General features: G+C 37.7%; 1 protein-coding gene across 7 annotated transcripts in view; it reads left to right on the top strand.

Moving 5' to 3' along the window:
• dock9b (dedicator of cytokinesis 9b) overlaps positions 1-25,905 on the top strand; it is a 98,301-nt gene extending 72,396 nt beyond the window's left edge. For 3 of the 7 annotated variants that reach the window (XM_089133865.1, XM_089133863.1, XM_089133868.1), the window contains 22 exons: positions 271-378; positions 487-598; positions 733-851; positions 2,862-2,976; positions 3,062-3,128; positions 3,229-3,276; positions 7,311-7,447; positions 8,970-9,076; positions 9,171-9,308; positions 9,466-9,648; positions 10,574-10,687; positions 10,984-11,199; positions 11,399-11,456; positions 12,718-12,824; positions 14,552-14,674; positions 14,787-14,900; positions 17,454-17,600; positions 18,732-18,942; positions 20,147-20,337; positions 21,894-21,994; positions 22,089-22,227; positions 23,946-25,905. In XM_089133865.1, coding sequence (XP_088989991.1) covers positions 271-378; positions 487-598; positions 733-851; positions 2,862-2,976; positions 3,062-3,128; positions 3,229-3,276; positions 7,311-7,447; positions 8,970-9,076; positions 9,171-9,308; positions 9,466-9,648; positions 10,574-10,687; positions 10,984-11,199; positions 11,399-11,456; positions 12,718-12,824; positions 14,552-14,674; positions 14,787-14,900; positions 17,454-17,600; positions 18,732-18,942; positions 20,147-20,337; positions 21,894-21,994; positions 22,089-22,227; positions 23,946-24,071 — 2,781 coding nt within the window. In that variant the 3' untranslated portion in view covers positions 24,072-25,905. The remainder of the gene's footprint in view (positions 1-270; positions 379-486; positions 599-732; positions 852-2,861; positions 2,977-3,061; positions 3,129-3,228; positions 3,277-7,310; positions 7,448-8,969; positions 9,077-9,170; positions 9,309-9,465; positions 9,649-10,573; positions 10,688-10,983; positions 11,200-11,398; positions 11,457-12,717; positions 12,825-14,551; positions 14,675-14,786; positions 14,901-17,453; positions 17,601-18,731; positions 18,943-20,146; positions 20,338-21,893; positions 21,995-22,088; positions 22,228-23,945) is intronic. The other 4 variants (XM_089133864.1, XM_089133866.1, XM_089133869.1 and 1 more) reach the window with 3 other exon arrangements.
• Positions 25,906-26,303: the final 398 nt, after the last annotated feature.

Here is a 26,303-nt window from a genome sequence, read left to right as displayed (position 1 = left end):
GTTTGAGCCCCAGTAAAGTGCATTATATGGAGAAAAATCCTGGAATGTTTTCATCAAAAATCTTAATTTCTTATTTAGGAAATTAAGGACATTTTTGATTTTAAAATCAGTTTTCGACTGAAGGAAGAAAGACATGAACATCTTGGATGTCATGGGGGTGAATAAATTATCAGCAAAAGTTTTTTTTTAAAGTGACCTACTCCTTTAAACAGACATTGTTTTTTTTATCTGGTAAATAGCTAACATGTATATTTGTATATGTTTGCGCAGAGTCAGCAGGCCAGGTTGGCGACACTCTATCTACCCTTGTTTGGGTTGCTACAGGAGAACGTTCATAGAGTAAATGTGAGAGACACGTCTAATTTTAACACCAACCAGGTGAATCATCTTTTTGAACTTTTTCTCCTTTACTCTCTCTATTCTTGAGCAGCTTAGATTTCACATGCCATCTGAAATGTTAGGTTGAACTCTGTTATTCCTCCTCAGAATGGCCGAGATGAACATCTTGCCAGCATCTCTACGCAAACACCCCAAAAGCCTGTTGGTAACCTTGACAACAGCCTTCATAAAGACGTATTTGGGGTCATCTCAGGAACTGGTGAGTGAGTCACCAAATGAAAAACATTCCTTTCCAGCATCTCAGGCCTTTCACCTGCTGCTAGAATTATTGAGATTATCAGCAGATGTTTCTGTGAATATTTATTATATGAGTTATGTTTCTTCTGTGCGTAGCCTCTCCTCACACCTCCACGCCTAACATCGGTTCTGTTCGCCACGCTGACTCTCGAGGTTCTCTGGTCAGCACAGACTCGGGAAACAGCCTCCCTGAGAAGACCAGCACCCTCGATAAGGTAAAGTAGAATGACAGGGATGTTGTCTCTGAGACCCCAAAATAATCGGACTATCTGCCTTTTTTAAATATGATCTCCTACTTTCACAGTATGCATTGTAAAAAGCCCATTACAAATAAAATTTGACTTCACTTTGTCTTCTAAAAACAAATTTAAGTGGATGTATTTAATGTTCACTTGGGGGTTCTCAACGGCCCTTTAGCTGAAGCTGTGACGCATTCACTTTTCCACATGTGTCTAATACATTACTTGTGACATGTGAGGTCATAAAACATCTGTTATGCTGCATTCTCACTCCCTGGGTCATTTCTATGTAATGATGCCAAAAAATTTAAATTGAAAAGAAATCACATTTTTATTCTCCCTCAGGGTCTTAATAATCTCAGAAGAACTGTACCAATAGTTATTTTTCTTTTGTACCCTTAAACAAAAACCACCACATTATTTCAACCGTGTCAGAGTAAGTTTGGAAGATTCATAATATATAATACTGTATATTCAGTAATATATCACAGTATAATGTGGTACATATACGGATATTTGTCCTTTTTTCATGTTTTATGCCAACCCTATTAGATGTCAGGGTTGGAGGGTATAAGGTTGGAGGTTATAATAATTGTCTTATCAAAATCTTTGCACCACAATATCAAAATGTCAATATTTTCATACTGATTGCAGATGATTTTCCTTTGTAAGTATGAGTTGAGAAACTTATATACAAGTATTTACATTGAAATCATAATATTTTCATTTCAATAAAAGCAAAATGTACAGTTTTTTATTCATTATAACCCTTTAAAAAGTCTTGAGACGGAATGGGTACATGCAAACTGGCAAATATAGTCTTTCAAATGTTTCAGGGTTGATGTTTTAATTTATATACTGTATATTTTTGTATTACTCACTAAACAAAGTTACATATATTGAAATATCATGAGGACACAAATCATCTCACTGTGGCTTCATTCAGCTGGATTTAGAGTGAGGCATGTTGCTGTTGCTCATAAATATCCCCCAATCACTGCTAACTCTTATTCTCCCTTCTTGACCCTAACCTTTGACCTCTTAGCCGAAAGAGAGGTTTACACGTAGACACACCCTCACCGTGTTGCCCCTCCCCCTTGAACCCGAGGACTCCGCCCCTCTCAGCCGAGCAGCCAAACGCGTCACAATGGATTTCTCACTGCTCTCAAGCCCCGCCCTCTACGACAACGACACTAACAGAATTACTGACACCATTCAAGTAGAGCAACACTAGAGTGTCCCCGTCTGGGGAGTGTGTGTGCTATCATCTCTTTAATCTTTTATAGTTTATGAGGGTGTTGCATGTCTTTCTCATATTTTATTTTTCCAGCTCTGTGCTATGTGTTTTTTGCATGCTTAAAGTCATTTAGGATTGAGCAGTACATGATTCCTCTGCTCAAACTTCTGATAAAACAGTGTTCCCTTTCGTTGTCACTCCGAGTTCCGTCAGATGACGACAAATGGGGTTGCGCTTAGAAAGCCTATCGACTTCGAGTATACAAAACAAGCCAATGGCAAAGGAATGCCATGGGTCTGCGGAATTTACATGGCGTGGCTCCGCCCCACCGCGTGGGTATAAAAGGAGAATGCTGGCAATATGCAGATATGTTTTCGCTTCGGAGCCAAGAAGTTCTCTTCACTCCTGCAGCCTATTCTCTACTATCTTCGAGAATCTTCTAGACGAGCAGCTTCCAGTCGGTGTTGGTGTGATGCCGTGTTCCAGCGAGTTTCACATTGCTGCCTGCTGAACTGAATGCAAATTCCGGAGACCCTTGGCATTCCTTGGCCATTGGCTCGTTTTGTATACTTGAAGTCGATAGGCTTTCTAAGCGAAACCCCATTCGTCGTCATCCGACGGAACATCTCCATTCCCTACTCAGGGAATGAGGGTTACGTACATACGTAACTGAGACATTCTGTGATGTGATTTTTTGTTGTCTTTCATTATATACTTTATGTGTGTGTGTGTGTGTCTATCTATGACAGACTCAGTCAGCCTCTGCTTTGGGTAGCTCTATCCTACGTTGTGATAAATTGGACAGAGAAGAAATCAAAAACCTGCTCATGTGTTTCCTCCATGTCTTAAAGAGCATGTCTGAAGGTAGGAACATGCACACATGACTCCAATTTTCAAAGGTCACTTACTTGTGCTCATGAATTTGTTCACTTTTGACTATTTTTTCCAGATGCCTTATTTACTTACTGGAACAAAGCCACAAACTCTGAGTTGATGGACTTTTTCACTTTAGTAGAGTAAGTCATCTAGACTGGTACTAATCACATTAGAGCAATGATATCCTGTAACTTAATATTGAATACTCAGTTCATTTCTCTCTCTCTCTCTTACACACAGAGTGTGTCTACATCAGTTCAGGTATATGGGGAAGAGATTCATTGCCAGGTAAAAATTTTTTTTTTTACTTCTAATTGTCAAAATGTTGACTTTTTGCTGTTGAATCATAAATTTTGTGTGAAATGAAAAAAATGAAAGGGGCCATTAAGTAATCATTTTTTTGTTAAACCTGATACTTATGCCAAACCAATGAAAGAAATTATCCTAATTAGGACTGTCAAATTAATGTATCAATTTAGAACCACTGTTCATTAAAAAAAATGCTATTACATAATTTGCATTATTAAACAAAATAATATTATTCATATTTTATTTATATTTTATTCATACTGTCTTAAATGTCTATTCTATATAATTATATAATATTTCATATATTGTTTTACGTATATACGATTATATTGTATACTATATAGTATTATATAATAATTATAATAGTAATACTAAGTGTTATTATAGTATTTTAATACACATTTTATCAGTATTTGTTGTTATAATGTTTATTTATTTTTCTTGTCATTATTGCTTGTAAACTCAATCATGCCAATAAAATACTTTAATTAAAAAATGAATAAGAAAGAATTCACTCAGACCAGTGCTAGGCTTATGATCAGTGATATGAAAATAAACAAACAATATGTTTCTTCAAACTAAAAAGCCACTAATAAACTAAAAAGCCACAGTGTTACTAAAGCCATTTTTTCTGATGTCTATTCATCATAGTGGCAGTCAATTGTTATTGTATTTGAAGTGTCCTCATTTGCTAAACCTTTGTCAGCAATTATTGATAAACATGATGTATTGTGAATCATTTATTTATTGAAATAAATCATCTGTATTACATGAATAATGAATTTAATTAAACATTTTTAACTGATTGATAGCCCTAGTTCAAATTTTTTTTCAAATGATTTGACCACTTTTTTTCTGTAGAATCAGACATACAGTATAAATGCAAGCTCTATCTCATATCTACTTGTCTCTCTCTCTTGCCTTTAACTAACATGTACTCACACACACAAACACACACACATACACACATACATACATACACACAGCATCAAGTCCTAAACTATCTATAATCAAACCTTGAATGACGCTACTCCTTTATGTGTGTATATGTTTTATTGGCTGAAATGCTGGCGAGGGTTAGTCAGTGATACTGTAGCATCCTGGCATCCCTGAACAGGGTAAGACCTGTGTGCTTTTGAGTGGCCTTCACTAACAGCATGCTGACTCATTCAACTAACTCACTGCTCTGTGTGTATATGAGCTGAGGCATTTCCACATTCATGCTTTCTTAGTAGTCTAAGAGCAGAAGGTTTTGGTTTCATCTTATATCACCTGCATGTGTCCATCAAACACAAGAATTACAATAATATCATCACACCTATGTACTTAGTGCTTATGTCATCATGTCCTGCTCTTTGTCCAGTGGGCAGTCAGTCACATGATTAATGGATGCCAGCATCTAATATACTATATTAACATTTTTTGAACCATCTACAATCATGAGTAACAGTGTCATGCATATTGGCTAGTTGTAGAAAATGTGACGTGTGTAATATACAGAAGTATAGAGGTTAACCATAGTGAATGTTGATGTTTTAAATGGGTCATATCATGAGAAATGTAGTTTTCCTTTATAACGTCAAAATGTCCTCCCTAGTCAACAAAACCATCTATTAAAACTAGCTGCAAAAACAGCTCCTTCCATATTTCAATCCCTCCTTGATAGTTTGTGTGGCATATTTTAGCATGGATTATTTTGTGAGCTTTTCTTAAAGTAATGCAAGGTTTGCAAAGAGGCTTTTATTGATGGAAGCTGTATTGACTTGTCAGCAAAACAGCTGATCATAAGCCGCTGTTGCTCATTTCAAAAAAGGATTCTCATAAAAGTGTTTAAGGTATACTTCCGTTCAAAAGTTTGGGGTTCAGTTTAGTAAGTTCAGTAAGATTTATCAGGTATTTTGCAAGGGAGTATTCAATTATAATGGTACAAAAATTCCTTTTCAAATAAATGTTCTTTCGAACTTACTATTTATCAAAGAATCCAGTAAAAAGTGTCATAGTTTCTACAAAAATAATAAGCATCACAATTGTCCTCAACATTGATAATAACAAGGATGCACGTTTCTTGAGCAGCAAATCGGGCATATTAGACAGAATTTGAGGGATCCGACAGAAATGGGATCTTCGCAGAGAGCTCAATCTACTTCGAAAGAAACTAAATGAGCCAATGCACATTGGCATGTGATAATTGCACCAGCTGCTTTTATCACGCAGTGTGGGTATATAATGAGCATCTTTGCATTTTGCTTCGGAGCGTTCTGAGATGCAGTCCTCATGTGACGTCCATGATCACGGTCTCACATGCCTGGGCTTATGCATGCTGATACTGCGTTCGTGGGCACGTTGTTCGTCTTCCCTTTCTCGCAAAGCCTTGAGCGTTGAACACGCAGTGTCTTGGCGTATCAATCCCAAGTCGTACCTTGCCCATTCGGGTTGCGAGCGCACTCAACTAGAAGTGTTGCTTCCTCCTGGGCATTGGCTCAAGGCGCCTCGTTGACAGATACAGTATGTATAGAGCTGCGGGCTGGGCGACACCCAATATGTTTGCTAGATTCTATAGCCTTTGTGTAGAGCCGGTATCCTCCCGTATACTCGCCCCATATGGCCAGTAGTGTGGGGAACCCCCTCAAGAGTCGGCTTGCTACGCCATTCTCGCCTGGTCGGCCAGATACGTGCGTCTATTTGCTCCAGTGTGTTGTTATCCATAGTGATTTCCGATTTCTGAAGGATCATGTGACAATGAAGAATGGCATAACGACAGTTAGACGTTGCGGAGCGTCTGACGCCAGGCCTGACCCTTGTGTGCATTGAGGAACCTGTGCTTGGCTGGGTGTCAATATGTAGCGGTCCATGCAGCGACCCCATATGTGTAAATTCCAAGGTATTGCTACCCTGTCGGCTAGCCAGTGTCTGTCTGCGTTTCCTCTTAGGATTGGGCTAACCCTAACCCCAGAGACTTCCATATGTTGCATTACCCTGCTTGGCTAGTCCATATATGTATTCTCCACATGTTACCTCCCTAGGAAGGCAGTGTCCCAGTATTATCCAATTTTCTCACCGAGTGGGTCTTGTAGAACATCAGTGGGCAGGACTTCCCCCATAAACTTCTGCCCCTATTAAAGAGAGAAGGCTTATGCAGGGCACTGGAAGGGCCAAGAACATGGGATGTTGGTAGGGATCCCATTTCTGTCAGATCCCTCCAACGAACGTTGGAGTGACCGACATGAAAGGGAACGTCTTGGTTACGTATGGTAACCCATGATCCCTAAAAGAGGGAACGAAGACATTCGTCCTGTCGCCATGTTGTTGTACCAGTCACTGCAGACTGCCGGGTCCCTGGCTCGGCTCCTCAGCGAAATGCAAAGATGCGTTGCACCTTCTGCGCATTAGGCACACTGCACTGTGTGATAAAAGCAGCTGGCGCAATTATCGCATGCCAATGTGCATTGGCTTGTTTAGTTTGTCTCGAAGTAGACTGGTCTCTCTGCAAAGATCCCATTTCTGTCGGATCCCTCCGAAACGTCTCCATTCTCTCTTCCAGGGCACATGGGTTACCATATGTAACCGAGACGATATCTGAAGGATTATGTGACAATGAAGCCTGGAGTAATGATGCTGAAAATTCAGCTTTGCCATCACAGGAATAAATTACATTTTAGAATTTAATTATTTTAAATTATCCTATGTCACAATATTACTGTTTTACTGGATTTTTTTTTTTTAAAAAGCCTTGCTGAGCATTAGAGACTTTAAACTAAAAGAAAAATATAAATAAATAATAAATAATATCCCCGAACTTTTGAATGGTACTGTACAGCCTGTATAATGCTAAAAACCCTTCTCCAACATTATACTCTATGTGGACCTCAGGGTAAAAAAAAATTAAAAAAAAAAATATATATATATATATCTATGATATGACCCTTACATACTTACATACATACGTATTTTATACTGTATTTATATAACAGACAGCTTACTAGACCTCTCATAAAGGCTTTGTTTTTCCTCAGAAGCCAGGAGGGGGTGGGGTTTATAGCTCCGGACAGGAAGTCGTTGACTCTTCCTGTGTCTCGTAACAGAGGAGGCGTCATGCAAACACGCTTACACCAGCTGGGCAACCTGGAGAACGCACACACTTTCAACCACAGTAAGACACATTAATAATAATAATAATAATATATTTTATTTGTAACGCACTTTACATCAATTTAATGACCTCAAAGTGCTACACATAAAAACAGGAACATTATAATAAGATAAAATAAGTTAAATAAAAGCACTATTAGCCATAAAAGGCTTTTCTAAAAAGATGGGTTTTAAGGCCTTTTTTGAAAGAGTCAACAGTCTGAGGGACCCTTAGATGGGCAGGGAGAGCATTCCAGAGAGTAGGCGCGACTGAACAGAAAGCTCGATCACCCATAGTACGAAGCCTTGTCCTCACAGGCTGAAGTAGATTGGCCTGTCCAGAGCGGAGTTGATGAGATGGGGAAAGGGGGGTGATGAGTTGTTTGAGATATGGTGGTGCAGTGCCATGGAGGCACTGATGTGACAGAAGGGAAACTTTGTATTCAATCCTGTACTGGACAGGAAGCCAGTGAAGCGATTTAAGGATGGGTGTGATGTGATGGTACTTCCGCAAGCCCATCAGGATCCTAGCCCCACAGTTCTGTATGTACTGCAGTTGCTTGATGTTCTTGCTAGGGATCCCGATTAGTAGTGCATTGCAATAGTCCAGCCTGGAGGAAACAAAGGCATGGACAAGTTTTTCGGCATCAGGGAAAGTCAGCATTGGGCGAAGTTTTGCAATGTTCCTTAGGTGAAAGAAAGAGGTTTTACATAGATGATTAATGTGGGCCTCAAAGGTCAGGTGAGGGTCCATTCTAACACCAAGGTTTGTGACTGAGGGTGAGAGGTGGATATCATGACCAGAGAAGGTGATGCTGGAGATGGTGGACGACCGGGTCTGATGCGGAGTGCCAACAAGAATAGCTTCCGTTTTTAGGCTGTTGAGTTGCAAAAAAATTAGCCGCCATCCACGTCTTTACCTCCTCCAGGCAGGTTTGAAGTGTGGAAAGGGCTTCGGAGGGATTAGGGTTTGTTTTAATGTAAACTTGAGTGTCATCAGCATAGCAATGGAAAGATAATCCATGCCGGCTGATGACATGACCAAGGGGGAGCATGTAAAGCGTGAAGAGGGTGGGGCCAAGGACTGAACCTTGAGGGACACCACAAGTAACAGAATGTGTGTCCGACTTAGCAGCACCCAGGGATATTAACACATTCATTTCTTGATCACTCCTCATCCTTCACAGCCTATCTAAAATGAACATTTAGAAGAACTTGATATGCATTGACAATCATGAAAATTACACTTTGTATGTGTATGTTTCAGTCTGAGAATTTGTTCTTGGGATCTTTGTAGAATAACCGGTAAGAGCTTCTTGGGTTTCAAGGGAACCAAAACAGCATATTTAACACACATCATCCTTTGCGCAATTTTGGCACACCTTCAATGCAGAATAAATTAAGTTTTGCAGTCCAGTGGTTCCCAAGTACTCCCAACATTGTCTTCCAGGATTACCCAGCTAATAGGGAACAGTCTCAGAACTTGGGCAACGTTTTTGCCAGGTTCATTTAAAGTTATCTTTGTTTTCCTCTTTCTCCTCCAGCATCTTGCCATGGTGATGCTGACGCGTGTCTCCTGGAGGCTAACGTCTCAACGGAGGTGTGCTTGACTGTGCTGGACACACTCAGTGTCTTCATCATGGGCTTTAAGGTACCGACAACAAGAGTAAATGTGTTTATTAGTACAAATGAACAAAGTTTAGTTCTTCCCTACAGCACTTTAATATTAAACCATGTATCCACAGACGCAGCTGTGTGCTGATTTGGGTCATAACCCACTGATGAAGAAGGTTTTCCAGGTTCACCTCTGTTTCCTTCAGATCCCCCAGTCAGAGACGGCACTGAAGCAAGTTTTCACCTCCCTACGTACCTTCATTTACAAGGTACCCTTACTGTTGATTCATGGGATATGAGAGGAGAAAAATCCCCAAAAGACACCGTTTTCAATACATAAACTTCCGGAGTCCAACATGTTGTTCATTATTTTTTTTTTAATAAGTCTCATTCGACACTAGATGTGTCTTTTTCTCTCTTTCTCAGTTTCCCTGTACGTTTTTTGACGGCCGGGCGGATATGTGTGCCTGTTTTTGTTATGAGATTCTGAAGTGCTGTAATTCCAAACTGAGCTCCATACGCAGTGATGCCGCCCACCTGCTCTATTTCCTCATGAAGAGCAACTTTGAGTACAATGACAGGAGGTCCTTTGTCCGTACACACCTGCAGGCAAGAGAGGGAAAAGAGGGTAATGGGTAAGGTGTCAATCTAGAGCAGCGGTTCCCAACCTTCTTGACTCTGAGGACCCCCAGTGTCAAATAAAATATTTGAAGGTCCTCAAAGATATTAAAGGGATAGTTCACCCATTGTGTACTCACCGTCAAGTGGTTCCAAACCTGTATACGTTTTTTTTTTGTTCTGTTGAACACAAAAGAAGATATTTTAAAGTATGTTGGTAACCAGACAGTTGATGTCATCCATTGACTTCCATAGTAGGAAAAAAAACTGTGTTGTAAACTGTCTGGTTACCAACATTCTTTAGCAGAAAAAATAAACTCATAGAGGTTTGAAACAACATGAGAGTGAGATAGAGATGACAAAATTTTAATTTTTGGTTGAACTATCCCTTTGACGGTATTTAGACTAAGAGAGGCAATACATAACTATGAATAATTAAAATAATTACATTAAATAATTCCAGAACTTTCAGTAATTTAATGTTCTTCAGGGTTCAATAATACATTTAAATTCATTATAAATTATCAATTTTCTTGGCTTTAAGATTTAATACATTTCTGTGACTTTTTCCAGGTCAAGAATTCACAATTTTAAAATTCCATCAAATTTTTAGGTTTTCTAAAATTATGAGAATCCTGGTTCTTAAACATAACCGGCAGTTGTTGGGGAAAAAAAATTACAACAAAGATATAATCTTACATCTTGCTTTAAAACTTGTTTTGTCTTATATATAATAATTTTAAGTAATCTTTCAGCTCACTTGGAAGTTTGATGAGGCCCCTTAGTGGCCCCCTGGCCCCTTGGTTGAGAATCACTGATCTAGAGAGCTCCTTTGCAAGTTCATACTGATCTTTTTTTTTTTTTTTCAATATTCTGACATAATCTGGCTAAAAAATGTTCTAAAAAAAATTCTCAGGTGGTGATTGCAGTCAGTCAGCTGATCGCTGATGTCATCGGGATTGGTGGGACACGGTTCCAGCAGTCACTGTCCATTATTAATAATTGTGCCAACAGTGATAAAACTGTAAAGGTAAAACTTCAGGTTAATTTCTTATTTTGTTTCATTTGCAAAACATTAAAAATAGTCTGAAAGATCAGATTTCAATATATATATATACTTTACAGCATACATAGGATTATAGATTGCAGAGATTATAGAGTAGCATCTGCTTAGAAAATCAATGTTAACAATAAATATGGATGTTAGAATAACACTGAACACCATAAACTAGTAGATCATCAGCTTTTCATATTCAAATCACATGTATAAGTCACATCAGATGTGACTGTTTTCTCATCCTGCACTCTCTCTTCCTGTGGCCCCAGCACACAGCTTTTCCCTCGGATGTGAAGGACCTGACCAAGCGGATCCGGACGGTACTCATGGCCACTGAGCAGATGAAGGAACATGAAAAAGATCCAGAGATGCTGGTGGACCTGCAATACAGCCTGGCCAAATCCTACACCAGCACCCCGGAGCTGCGTAAAACCTGGTTGGATAGTATGGCTAAAATCCATGTCAAGAACGGAGATCTGTCTGAGGTAAGCTAGCCAAATAATGCTAATTAATAAATTAAAGGCTCTTTAAATCCATAAATTACTTATATTTTAAGATCTGTTTATGCGCTCTATTTAGTTTAACATTTCATTTAGCATCAGTTTGTTTGGTGGTGCTGTAAATCAGTGGCTGGTGGATAATGTGTTACTCCAATGACATCATCAAGGGCTTATTTTTCTTTAGGCGGCAATGTGTTACGTGCATGTGGCAGCACTGGTGGCTGAGTACCTGAAGAGGAAAGGTGAGGGATTCACTAGGGGGCACACTAAACCTAGTTTGCATGTACTGTACTAGTTTCAGAAATAAAAAAATCAATCAAGATCGGATATTTGGAATAGAATTTAGATGCATTTTTGCCTTTATGAAGGCATTTAAACACACTGTTATCTATTTGTCAAATACTTTGTTAGTGAAATTGTTAATTAAAACAAATGTCACATTTGAAACAATTATGGCTTGTAAAGAGTAGCTAAATGTATGTGTTACATGTTCCTTAGTTTTGTGTTTCTTGCTTTTGTTATTCGGACTTTTATTTTGAAGTGTATTTTCTGTCCTCATTGTTCCCAGTGTGCACTTCATATGTTTAGTGTACCCTCTAATCTATGGTGTTTCAGAAAGACAGAGAAGAGGATTCAATTGCAACATAGAACATTTATTAAAAAAGTAACAAAATAAATAAAATCAAAGGGAGACAGGGCAAGAAAAAGTATATACAGGGTATTTCCAAACAATACTGATTACAGTGCACATGATACATCTACTAAGGACACATTGGGGTATACATTTACAGGGTAACAAGAGGCAAACAATGAGCAGGTGTGGGTAATAAATCGAAAAAACAGGAACTAAACACAGGAAGTAAACAATGGGAACAGATAATGCACTTCAAAATAGAAGTAAAAAAAAAATGAGCAATACAAAACCAGTGAACAGAACAGATGCAGTATATGATATATTAATAGGTTTGGTCAAAAGAATGAAAGTTTTAGAACTATTTTATTAGTTAGTTTTATTATTAGCAATAATTAATTTGTAAAGTTATTTTCATTAAAAGCTCTATGTTTTGGGTGGCTTGTCATTATGTTTTGAAGGCTGTAATAATTGAGCTTATCTTTCTAGTTTTCAGGTGAAAGGTGATTTAACATTTTCTCTTGCTTGAATGGACGCACACACACACATATTTATAAAGGCGTCTTGTTCAAGGTTCAACTTTATTTTGCAATCTGGAGTTCTTTGTCAATTTCTTTTACTGGAGGTAATCTCTGTGTGATAACAGCACTAATAATGCAGGGTCAAGAAATAGTGCACATGTATGCACGCAAACACACACACACACACACACACACACACATATTATGTAATGTGAACATTGTTTACAGTGGGTATTCTTGAGGTGTGATCTTTCTATTAATACCGTGTGTGTGTGTCCAAATACCTGACCTTTTGTGAAAGTGTTAAACCTGCTTTAACCTATTCCGCTTGCTATATCTTCTCCTTGGCAGGAATGTTTCGTCAGGGCTGCTTGGCATTTCGTGTGATCACACCCAACATCGATGAGGAGGCAGCCATGATGGAGGATGTGGGCATGCAGGACGTTCATTTCAATGAGGTTTAAACCAGCTTGCTACTAATCACATTTATATAGTTCATGAATCAAGACCCTCTTCCTTGATGAAGAAGCACTGGAATTAATTCAAAGCTTTCCTTTAAAACAACGTCAGTCAAATGTTCTCGTTTCTTATCTAATCAGTACCAATTGTCCCTGTCCAGAGGGTGTGTTAGTAAAAGAAGTCCAGATAATGAGCCTTAATTTGCCCTGAGAGTCCCTCATCACTGTGAATAGTCAGTTTGCGCATTTAACTCTTTGAGTAACATTTACAATTTTTTCAGTGCATACACTTGTGATAAAAGATCGTCTCTGTGGTCAAAGTTAAAATCGAATGCTTTTGGACTTGTTGGAGTGGAGTAAATGTCCTTCGATTGCTTCAATGTGCATGTGGTGTATAACTAGCAAACGCCCAATAAACACGCTGAGATGAACCAGATCACTAGAGAAAGGTGCTCAGCTGTTGTTAACACTGAATCAGGCTGATTAAACTAAAGCCCACAGGAAATCAGTTCAGTTCCCATAGTGTGACCTAGTGGTTAAAGGTCTGGATTGATAACCAAAAGGTTGTATTTTCAAACCCATTAACATTGTACCCTTTAGAACGACACTTGAATTAAATTAAATGACAGATTAGTTCTTAGATTAGCAGTTTTGTCACAATTTGAAAGAAAAAAAGGGGTATCCCATGAATCAACAATGGGGTTCACCTTAACTTATTTACCCCTGAAAGGTGCATATTTTTAGTTAGGTAAATATAAGTTCTATATATTAGTGTACCACCCCAAGGGACAGCTCTTTTGTATCTTTTTTTTTCTGAGAGTGTTGCATTTGGAGGCATCATGTAAGTGCATTGATGTTGAGATTAGGGATGTACTTATATGACATTTTTGGCCGATAACCGATAGTTCTTTATATTTGAAAGCCGATAACCGACATATTGACCGATAAATCTACATCCAATTTTTTTAAATCTATTTTGAAAGCCAAAATCTCAGCATTAAAAGCCATGTCCCAAACACACAATTAGAATGTTTTCATTATAATTTTATGTAGCCTACAGTATATGACAGACTTGCGGTGAACTTGCCTTTTTTGAAATGATTCCAATCATATTTCATGCAGTTCCAAACCATCATGGCGAACAGTGTGCATCCGAAGTGTCTCAGCGGAAGGAAATGATCCATTATTTATCGGTTTTAATTAGGGCTGGGCAATGATTAATCGAGATTAATCACATCCAAAATAAAAGTTTGTGTTTACATAATATATGTGTGTGTACTGTGTATAATTATGTATAATTATTTTGTATATAAAAAATACACATGCAAGTATATATTTAAGAAAAACATGTTATTAATATATCAAATATTAATATTTATATCTAATATAAATGATGTATAAATATATATACAGGCAAAAATTTCTTTAATATATAATGCATGTGTGTGTATTTATATATACAATATAATTATACACACTACACACATGTATTATGTAAACACAAACTTTTATTTTGGATGTGATTAATCGCGATTAATCGTTGCCCGGGCCTTATTTTTTATATATCAACCAAATTTTCTTATCGGGCCGATAAATATAACATTAAAAATGACGTATATTGGCCGATACTAATATAGTGGCCGATATATTGTGCATCCTTAGTTGAGATACAGTATTGGACATAGGTATGTGAAAGTATGTAATTATATATTTATGTCTATCTGCAGGAGGTGCTGATGGAGTTGCTAGAAGCTTGTGCTGATGGTTTATGGAAAGCTGAACGTTACGAACTTATTTCAGATATATATAAACTCATCATCCCAATTTACGAACAACGCCGGGACTTTGAGGTGCGCGCACACACACACACACACTGTTTATGTATTATTGGAAATTCAAATTTACCATGTAGTGTATACTCAAATGAAGACAGTATGAATGTAGCTTTGTGCTGTTGTGTAGAAACTGGCCCACCTGTATGACACGTTACATCGGGCTTACACTAAAGTGATGGAAGTGATGCATTCTGGGAAGAGGCTACTTGGCACGTTTTTCAGAGTGGCATTTTTCGGCCAGGTAAGACAATACAAAGTTTTTACCAGTCCAGCTAACACAAACAGTTTGAGGATTAGGAAAGGAAAAATATAGCTTATATTTTATTTTAAAGGGCACCTATTATGGAAAATTCACTTTTACATGGTGTTTGAACATAAATGTGTGTTGGCAGTGTGTGAGCAAAACCACCCTAGAATGATAAAAATCCATCCAGTAGTTTTTTTACAATCTCAATAAATCATATGCACTGCCTCAGAACGAGCTGTTCTGAGATCCAGGTCTTTGTGACGTAGAACGGGAGACAGGGGGTTGATTGACAGTGTGGCTGTGGCCTAGACCCCGCCCTCGGTGATCTGTACACACCATCCTTCATTGTTTCAACGACGACAGCCGGTAATGTCTCTTGGAAACGTAAATTTATGTTCTGTCGTGGACTCGTGGGTTAATCCTGTTGTTGTGGCTTAAAAGTTAATCCTCAAGTGTGGATTGTCGTCTACTGTTTGCGATCCACCGTCACCTCCAGTAACAGTACGTGTATTTTATGATTTTTGAGCAAATAGTCTTTTCAGTCAATGTCAGCCAATTCAATAACAAATGCGTCTAAAGTTATTGCCGTCATAGGATGTCTGTGTATATAATTTAAAACCTTGTTTGTATAGTGTGTAACCACACGTTTATAAATATATATATTTTTAAAGATATTGTATTAAAAACTGCATATATGTTGGTGTTCTGTAAGTTAGCCATCTTCTCACATTTGCCACAGAAGCACCTATGACAAGTAGCTAAACATGACGCCACAGGTCCCTCGCATAAATGTAATTTCGCTCGTACGTTGCAAACTTTATCACAGAATGTATATGTAGTTTCAAAAAATTGCGCTAGTGTCTGTGTGTGTGTGTTGGACATCCATCATTTCAAATGGGACGCGATTACAACTCTAAAGTACATAAAAGTATCAAATAACCATACCGAGACGTACTGGTCCATTCTCATTTGTTTATTCTGCCGGAGTCTCTTCATACTATTTAAATATTCCGATTCAAACGTACTCTGAATGACATTCAATACGGCGCGTCTCTTCACTCTCTCAGTACCGACTGCCTGCCATAGGTATCAAGTTACGCCCTCATCCAATGGCAGGGCGGGGATATGCAGCTCATTTGCATTTAAGGTGGAATACCCCCTGAAACCGCTCATTTTTAAGCAGGCCCCAAAATGACATTTTCAAATGGTTATAATAAATTAACTGTGGGGTATTTTGAGCTGAAACTTCACAAATACATTCTGGGGACACCAGAGACCAATATTACATCTTGTAAAAAGGGGCATAATAGGTGCCCTTTAAAGGGATCATATCATGTGGTACCAAACTGTTCTTGATTTTTTTATATTAAAAAAAATGTTGGTTTGAGTCAACTTCCACCCCAGTCCAAAAACAAGGACAGTCTATTGAAACTGATCTTTTTAAACGTTTGGATTTCTGACCTTTTTTTTTTTTTTATCAAAAACCCAAAATATAATATAGTCTTTGTGTTGTTTATATGTGTTTATTCAGTAATCAGAAACTACCAGAAAAGTTTTTAAAAAGTAGAGGAGGTGGAAAGGGTGGTCACTTTCAAACGAAACTTTTTAAGGAATGCTTATTAAAAATACGCATTCCTGTATGCATGATAATATACCCTGCATGATAGCTTGAGTCTTGTTTAAAGCATGTCTAAGTCATTGTGGGTCTCAGTTAATCAATCTTTTTTTCTTTTTTTTCTTTCCTAAGGCTGCGGTAAGTGTTGTTGTGGACTGTGTGTGTGTGTGTGTGTGTGTGTGTGTACGTACTGTCCCACTCATTGTCAGGCAAAATTTTGCTTTGACCATAACAGTCTCACTAAACTTCTGCTTGTTTGTCTGCCTGTGTTTTTGGTTTAGAGGAGGAGAAGGCCTTTTTCTGTGTGCTGCTAGTGTCCTTCATCAATCTTTAAACGCATAATACATTCTCTCATCTGTACATCCTGTCATTTCTTCATTCCGCGTTGAGCCTGGCAGCACTCTGATTCATTGTTTACTATGGAAGCCAATGGGTTCAGACCATAAAAATGAGCTAGGCAACACTTAGTGAGCTCTTTTGCTATACGCTGTGCCCATTAACCTCACAGAAGCTATGCGAATTTATGGCTTGAGCTGTTTCAGTGAAAACACAGTGAAAGCTTTGTGTGCTGCGTAAGTGCTGATGTTTCAAAAGTGTATGTCGGACAACAGAGAATAAAAGATAGCACTGATTATTTAAGGATAACATGAATTCTATGAAGTGCAAGAAGAAATATATTCATAGTCTGAGCTCTGCCATGGTGTGTTATCAGGATTGCTTTGAAATTCTGAATAAATCTGAGGTTTTTAAGACAGTTAAATGTCAAAGTGTGTGTCCATCAGTCATAACTTTTCATTTCCACTTGTGATGTTTAGGTTTGTTGATTATGGGATTGAAACCAGCTTTTGTTGGCTGTACGTTAATAACACCAATAGTGCATGTTGGGAAATAGGTCACGCATAGATTGTGATGAGATGTTGTGTGTGTTTCAGGGTTTCTTTGAAGATGAGGATGGAAAGGAATATATCTATAAAGAACCAAAATTCACTCCTCTCTCAGAGATTTCCCAGCGTCTCCTCAAACTTTACTCTGACAAATTTGGTCAAGAAAATGTCAAAATGATCCAGGACTCCGGCAGGGTGAGCACGTGCACACTCATATTAAGCTCAGGCAACTCAGTTTAATCTGAGCATACAAACATAGATTACACTTGTACACACATTCACTGTAAAAAAAAGCAAAACTCATCATTTACTCAGGCTCATGTTGTTGCACAACTGTATGATTTTTTTTTTCTTCTCTGGAACATGAAAGAAGATATTTTGAGAAAAGTCAACAAGCTCAAATATGGTTCGGTTCCCAACATTCTTCAAAATATCTTCTTTTGTGATATCTTTCTCAGAAGAAAGAAATGGGTGGAGTATCACTTTAAAAATTATGGCAACACTTAGCATGTTTTAAAATGACGTTTTTTCATGGTTTAGCTAAAGCAGGAGTTTTCAAACTCGTAAAAAATGTAAATAAATAAATATCTTATTTGAGAGTCTGTGGCCTTCAAATATTTGAAAACCCCTCATCTAATATACATAACTATGACAAATGCTTATGTCATGGAGAGCAAAGTGCTCTTTTACAGTTCCACCACGTGATGTGTCGAGCACTCATCACATGACCACCATTAATCAGATAGAAAACATGCGTGAAACACACAAAGACCTCAGCACTTGGTTCATGAATAACAACAAGGTAACAATCAAATTCATTAAATCTGTGAGTAACAAGAAAGGAATAAACTTATCTTGACATTGCAAGACAATAGTTTTCTAGTTTAATTTCAATGTAAATGAAACTCACAAACAATGTAAGCATATTAAGTATAATTGGTCAATTGCATGCTGAGAAATAGGCAGCATCCACAAAACCATTTATTTTAGTTTTATTTATTTTTTTAGGCCTATTTGCCTCAAAAATTAATCCAGCTCACCTGCTATGCGTGTTGGTTTGACTTCCGAGTATATAGTATTAAAATATGTAGTAAAATAGAAAAGCTCAAGATTTTTTACTTGATCCAAGATTCATTTTTACAGTGTTTATACAAGCACTCACAAACAAGTTCATTGGACCATAGGTTTCGACAACAGACCTGATATGCAAAGTTTACAGTCACACCTTAACCTCAATGCACTTACAGACAGGTTTTCTGTTTATTTATCAGCATATTACTGGTCTCCTCCCACCCTAACCTTTGACCTTCTCCTCATCTATCTCAGGTGAACCCTAAAGATCTGGAGGCAAAGTATGCCTACATCCAAGTGACGCATGTGACACCGTATTTAGAGGAAAAGGAGCTGGAAGAGAGGAAGACTGACTTTGAGAGGAGCCACAACATTCGCCGTTTTGTGTTCGAGACTCCATTTACAGAGTCAGGCAAGCGGCACGGCGGGGTCGAGGAACAGTGTAAACGCAGGACGGTGCTCACCAGTGAGTGATCACTACCTCTGACCCCACAAGGGTTACTGTTGTGAAAAAAAGTGCACATGAAACACAGCAAGAGTGAAGAAGTTTACTTCATACTTCTATATTGATAACTTCCATTAACAAACCCGTAACACCCTTATGTTTCCGCTTTTCCACTATTGGGCCAAGCAGTTGTGGCATGGTGTGAAATGGTTCCAGTTGCTTTTTCACTTGAGCATGGCTAGGTAACCTTACTCAACCATGCTGGTAGCGACTATAGTGATTTGATTATATTTTCCATATCCTGTTTTCATACTCTAGCTAACTTATCTTTTACTCCTATAATATTATATTACATAATAATATTAGAAACTTTGAACTTTCTGTATGATGTGATTATCAGGCTTGCTCCAATGTTTACTTATAGTTTTAAAGGGATACTCCACTTTTTTTGGAAATAGGCTCATTTTATAACTCCCCCAGAGTTAAACAGTTGGGTTTTATCGTTTTCGAATCCATTCAGCCCATTTTCTGATATTTAGAAGAATATCAGTAACCAGTGCTATAAGTGCTATAAAAGCAGCCAGGAAATTTCAAAGTTTAAATTTAAAAGTTTAACTTTATTTTCATTTTTTAACAATTCAATACTTGAATTGTTAAAAACAAAAACAAATTCTGAACCCAAACTTTTGAGTGATATTTGACATGTTTTACCTTAACCCATAACATCCATTGATTCTTGGTTTTATTGTGTTTACCAAGTGACCTCCTAATGGTTTAATATATTTAACCAGCTAGTCCAGGAACAATAACCTTTATTACATTTTGATCTGTACTTCCTGTATTAACACTGTACACCCTGATCTTGAGCGGTGGTGTTCGAAAACAAATAATCTAAGTCTTCTTAATCTCAAGTTTACTGTTCAGTGCTATAATAAAAGCAACCAGGAAATTTCAAAGTTTAACCCTGATCTTCATCTTCTCATAAATTTTCAGATCAGATCTGGTCATTGAGGCAGAATGACCTTCTTTGAGAGTGTGTTGTAAATAAAACACTTTTCACAGTGTCGAGGTCTGCCATCTACAGGGAACATAAACCCTGATTACTGCACAAACATGAGTAGATTTCAGATGGGACCTTAATGTTTGTTCTTCTGGCCACTCTAAATGTACCATTGCATCCATTTTATGTTTATTTACTCTTTCTTCTCTAATCATTGTGTTTCAGCTACACACTGTTTCCCGTATGTGAAAAAGCGCATAGCAGTGATGTATCAGCACCACACAGACCTGAGCCCCATCGAGGTGGCCATAGATGAGATGAGCGGGAAGGTGGCGGAACTCAAAGCCCTCTGTGCAACCAGTGAGGTCGACATGATCCGCCTGCAGCTCAAGCTTCAGGGAAGCATTAGTGTACAGGTGTGTGAGACACAAATGAACCCCATTAGGTCTGTTTCAAAAGCACCCTAAGGCAACATTTTAGGCATCGATACAGAGCCTGTGGCAAAGGTTACGCTGCATTATAATAAGATTCTTTGTTTTCCTCTGGAACTATTAAAAAATATTTTTGTTAATTGAAATAATGCTAAAATAAAATCGTCATTCCGAGTTTACGCTTTGTAATTGCTACCGTTTTGCAAGTTCTGAAAGGCTTTTTATAGTTCAAATCATTACGGCAATTATCACATGGAGTGAACGTATCTTCATTTATGCGCTAGGTTTGTTTGACTTTAAGCTGCGCAAATCAATCGGTGTATTGCATCAAAGTACCGCGAGAGCAGACGGCTACATATGCTTTTAAATCGCAAAGTATTTTGAATACTTTGATGTCATACACAAGTCGGTCTGCGCAGCGCCACTTCAAGTCGAGCACGCGTCCGAGTACTTTAAGCATCTTTGAATAGAAGCTTCGTTTTGTTATCTCGACTATGGTAATCATAGATATCCATAATAAAGGCTAGATGTCTTACGGCGGAGTCTCTATCATCATCACCGGCGGCCATCTTGTCACAGGCAAGCTTTCTGGTCGGCTCTGTGGTTCCTGATGTGAGATGAGTGATCAGCACGAACACAAATACTCTTGTCTCAGTGAAATCTTGACGGATTTACAAACAGTTTTGTTTCTTACAAACGTTACTAACGTGGCTATAATTATTTATTTATACACTTATTGTTCATAAGTATGCAGTGTCATAACTACATCTCTGACGTTTATAACAAACCAAACCGTTTGAAAATCGGTTAAAAATTGAGCAAGTTATGGTTGCACCATTTAACACATTGTTACGAGTGAGCGAGCTGCCTGCGACAAGATGGCCGCCAGGTGCGGACGTCGACCTCCATTGGCCAGCAGTGCGGACGACACATCTAGCCTTTATAATGGATATCTATGATGGTAATTACGACCTGGCGTGAACACAGCACATGAAAACTTACTTAGCAACCATAACAACAAAGGAAACAGGAAATAATGTTGACAAACTAAAAGTCCTTGAAAATGAAATGGAAAATGAGACAGTAATACTCAAACTAACACTGGTCAGAATGTAGAATATAAGAATGCAATGTAATTTAATTAAATATGCACTATTTTAGCCCATGTTTGTGTGTACAATGCTGTTAGCTACATGCTACATGCTAACATGTTTACCCTTAAGTTGCTCCTCATGTACAGAATCAATTACTATATGCACTGCAGCAATTTCTATGCAAATGCTCCATAATGTTAATTTTTAGTGCCATGAAAACTGATCCAGTATTTATTTTTACTGGCAAAACATCCTCTTTTTGAACAGATTTTCAGTAGCTACAATAAAAAATACACTACTGGGGTCAGTAAGTGTTGATTCGCAAACACTTTCACCCCAAGTTTGGCATGTATAGAATTCAGTTTAAAGAAAAATTGGCCCAAATACCATTTTATCACACACACACATTTAAACTGATCTATTTTTCCATAAATACTTTCTCTTTAGGTCAATGCTGGGCCACTTGCGTATGCCAGAGCTTTCCTTGATGACGCCTGCGCCAAAAAATACCCAGATAACAAAGTCAAACAGCTTAAAGAGGTCTTCAGGTATATAACCACCATTTTTAAAAGCTTTTCAAGATCTCCACATAAATGCCTGCTTTCTTATTATACGTGTTTTATGTGGTGTTTGTATATGCAGGCAGTTTGTTGAGGCATGTGGACAGGCTTTAGCTGTAAATGAAAGGCTGATCAAGGAGGACCAACAGGAATATCATGATGAGATGAAAGCCAGTTACAAAGACCTTGCCAGAGAGCTTTCACACATCATGCATGAACAGGTAACCACACACAAACACACAAATCTTGGTTCCCTAATGGCCTCGATATACTCACGGGAAAGTTCTTTTTCACTTTTCACTTAGGCAAAAAAAGAAGTTTGATATACGGTATCTTAGCAGAAAATACTGTTAGCAAACTTCCCGACTCCACCCCTAGGAGCAGCGTTTAAATTAATATGTAAATATGTGCTGCTTCTTCCTCTCAATAACAAAATAAACACGCAACAGAAATGTGTGGTGAGAAAACAACAGTTAAGAAAGCATCTGATCAGAGTGATGTGGACATGTTTGCATGAGCTCAGAAATTTTCCACTTCATTCCTGCCATGTTACGTTCATTTAAAGCACTTTATAAAATAGAGGGTATGCGCTTGACGTCACCGTCGACCGGAGTGCCTGCAGTTACTCACAGTGAGTGGCAAAAAAGACTGAGCGGCTGTATTTGTTTTCAGCGTGAATGCTGCGAAAAACAAACACAACACATATAAAGTGGGAAAGAGCTTTGCGGTTGACTCTACAACTAGATTTGACAAAAAATCGGAGGTATATTTTTACAGACTGCTATAGAAAGAGGAGCAAATGGATCGCTGCAATTCACAGAAACAACTGGACCCCAGTCAGCGAAAGGTGGATTTGCAGTTATCATTTTGTGTCAATATGCTGAATTAAGGTGTAAAACCATACCCATATATTTTGTATTGTTATATATATATTAACAACTCATCAATTACATATTTATCATTGCATATTCTGCATTATTGGATGGTTTTTAATAAACACTGACCAAAAAAAAAACTATAAGTTTTAGGGCTGGACGATATGATGATATATAGGCTATATATAACAGTGAAATAAGTGATCACCCGGATTTAGACCTACCTATATTGTATTTATATAAAGCGTTCACAGGCAAATTTGCTTTATGTTTAGGTCTATATTGCTTTTATTTCCCCGGTATTGAAATCAGGCAAACATAAATACCAGGCAACACGATTCCTGGCTGCATGTCAATATCAATGGATCACTGGATCTTTCGTAAATTGTAAGGAACGCTCCAACATTTAGTTTAAATTGATAAAATTGTTCATTTTAGTCGCATTTTCGCAGTTTCCCCAATTAAATCCAGTCACGCAGCAGATCTTTTGCCACTCAGTCAGGCTGAGGGGGGTTGTTCTGGCGGGAAAGTGACATCAATGCATTCCCTCTATAGGTTGCTTTAAGCAAGCAACTTTACAATAATAATCATGAAAAAAGAAACTGTCATCATTAGAATCACATCTATTCAGGTTTTTACTCATGTCTGACCTCATTGCACTGAACGGAATATTTCCCCATTAAAAGTCGGTAGACCAATGGTAGTTCGTTACCAGCTGGAGCAAACTTTTTCGGAAAGTTTGCTTTGGAAAGCTGTTTCAAATTCCAGAAACAAACTCCAAATGAACTTCGTTTTGGCCTCATTTTGTTCAAAATGACATCACAATAATTGAAGTGTATATCGGGGTCTTTACGCCAATGGAAACACATGGAATAAGAAATACACTAGTAGTTTACCGTGAATGTTTGGTTTGTGTTTAATATTCACTCGTTCTCTCTCTCTCTTTTGTGCTGGCCTTTGTAGATCGGATGGTAATAATGCAATGAATTCTTCATATTTTTAAAAATTCAGCACACCTCAAGTTTCAGTGTTCTTTCTCATCCTGCACTCTTCCTCTTTGTCAGATCTCCGCTGTGGAGGGCGGAACCAAGAGCGCTCTTTCTGATTCGCTGCATATATTCAATGCCATCAGTGGCACGCCCACCGGCACCACCCTGCATGGCATGCCTAGCTCCGCCTCCTCCGTGTGACTTCTCACCCCTGGCCTTAAAGCTCTGACCCTTCCCACAGCCGGAGAGACGGACAGACCGGGAAAAAAAAAAGGTATTTCATTGTCAGCCTGGTTTCTACTCAGTCTGGAATGGATCGCCCATCTATCAGAATCCAGGACATGAGGACAGATCAGGTGTGTCCGGTCTTTGGAATGGCCTGTTACTATTCCTATACGCCTGAAATAATTGAAAGAGGGTGTTTTTTTTCTTCTCTCATCCTCTCCGGTCCTCCGTTCACAGGTGTTTCCTGTAGAGACTATCACTTTTATTTCCACAACCAGAACAACTTGAGAAAAAAAAATGCCTTTTTACTTTTACATTCTTACATTTTCATGCTTCATCTTTCCATGTATTTCCCCATTCCGGAAGATAATTGCTGCTCTGTGCTAAGAGAGAAGCTGCGACATCACTTCCTGTGTCCGAGGTAGTAGCGGTCCATCGATTGGTAGCAAAGAGAATATAACTGCTTTAGTGTAGCAGGAAGTTTGAGCTTTACTGTACAAAATACCCATGATCACCTGAGCCACTCAAGCTTTTTAGCCCACACTTCCATTGTTTTCCCCTGTTTAGCTAAAAGCCAAGGAACAAGTGCTGTTTCTTTGTAGCTGAGGTGCAATAATTCTGTCTTTGTCTCGTTTTGGTTCCTTTAAGATCTCTTGCCAAAGGCTAGATGTGAAATATATATATATATATGGACAAAAGAATAAACAAGGATTTTTATAACCATTTCTGTTTGTTTAAATGTACATTGTTTTGTATCAGGGGTTAGATATGGGGGGTATTTTTATTTAAAAGAATCTGGAAAGATATTAATGTCCCTAAAATCTCTGAATAAAATGTATTATCTTACATAAGTTCTTGTTTTTCATTCAAACATATTTATTTTATGTTCATCTTTATTACTGTGAACTTTATTATTCACCGACCAATATCCTTATGAAGATCATTAGAAACGAATTTGTTTTCCTCATATCTATTTGTTTGGTTTATGGTGTACCACCTTTAGCACGATTGCAAAAACATTGGCCTATCTTTTATGCTGTTAGAGTATATGTGATTGTTGCCACTTTTAAAGCACCCAAACATTATAAATTGTTCAAAAGAGATTTTTGATGGGAGTATAAGATTTAATTTAGCTTTTTAAAGTGCGTTCTGAACAAAACCTGCTGACTTGCTCTCAATCTACACACACAGTCGCTTATGCCGAACTGCCCCTGCCCCCCTTCCAATCCGGCATTGTCACCATTGTATCGCAGCAACGTCTCTGTGTGGATGAGGGCAGTTTGTTTACTTCTCTCTTCCAATGAATTAGACATCTCCAAACACCTTCATCCAATGTGAGTCTTCATGTCCAGGTTATCTTCTGCTTTTCACTGCACTAAGCTTATGCAAGCCATTTCAACATTGTTTAACAGCTGGCCGTGTGCTTTGTGAAAGTGTCATTCACATCACTCTTACTTAACAGTCAGTAAATCCCATAATGTAAATGGGACTTGTCTATGCAATGCAGCTGCTTTTTCTATGTTATGGGGGTTTTTCTGGACAACATGATAAATGCCATTATTGAGGATATTTAGAACAATCATGTGACATGTTGTTGGGAATGTTTTGATGTGCCAGCATTATTTATCATATCTAATCAACTGTTGTAAGATGTTTCAGATAGAAAAGTTAAATATTATTTTAAATCAGCCTCCATTTAAACTTTATTCTTCGGAGTCATATTTTAAGGTTTTGTAAACATTATTGGGTAGATACAATATTAACAACAGAAAAGTGTATTTAAATGACTTGAAATGAGTTTTAAAAGAATGTAAAATAAAAATAACTTTGTTGTTTCATGTTTAAATCTTTGATTTTAGAAAAAATATATATATTACATATAAACATATATATATATATATATATATATATATATATATATATATATATAATAACTATTTGTTGTTTCATGTTTAAATCTTTGATTTTAGAAAAAAAAATATATGTTATACGTGTGTGTATGTATATATATATATATATATATATACTGTATGTATATATATATGGAAAGCAATGGTTTGTTTTTGTTTTTTGTTTTTTGAATGATGAAATAATAAGTATATTATTTACTCATTAACTATTACAAAGACCAAAAAGTCCTATCGTTTGATTGGCTTTATAACTTGATAAGAGTGCCATAAATAACTAAACTGTTCCTCCATTGCCTTC

Source organism: Pimephales promelas, chromosome 8, assembly GCF_988280905.1.
Source record: "Pimephales promelas chromosome 8, fPimPro1.hap1.1, whole genome shotgun sequence".
In the NCBI taxonomy this organism is placed as follows: domain Eukaryota; kingdom Metazoa; phylum Chordata; class Actinopteri; order Cypriniformes; family Leuciscidae; genus Pimephales; species Pimephales promelas.
The sequence above is the reverse complement of the archived record's forward strand: the minus strand, read 5'-3'. Positions and strand labels throughout refer to the sequence as shown.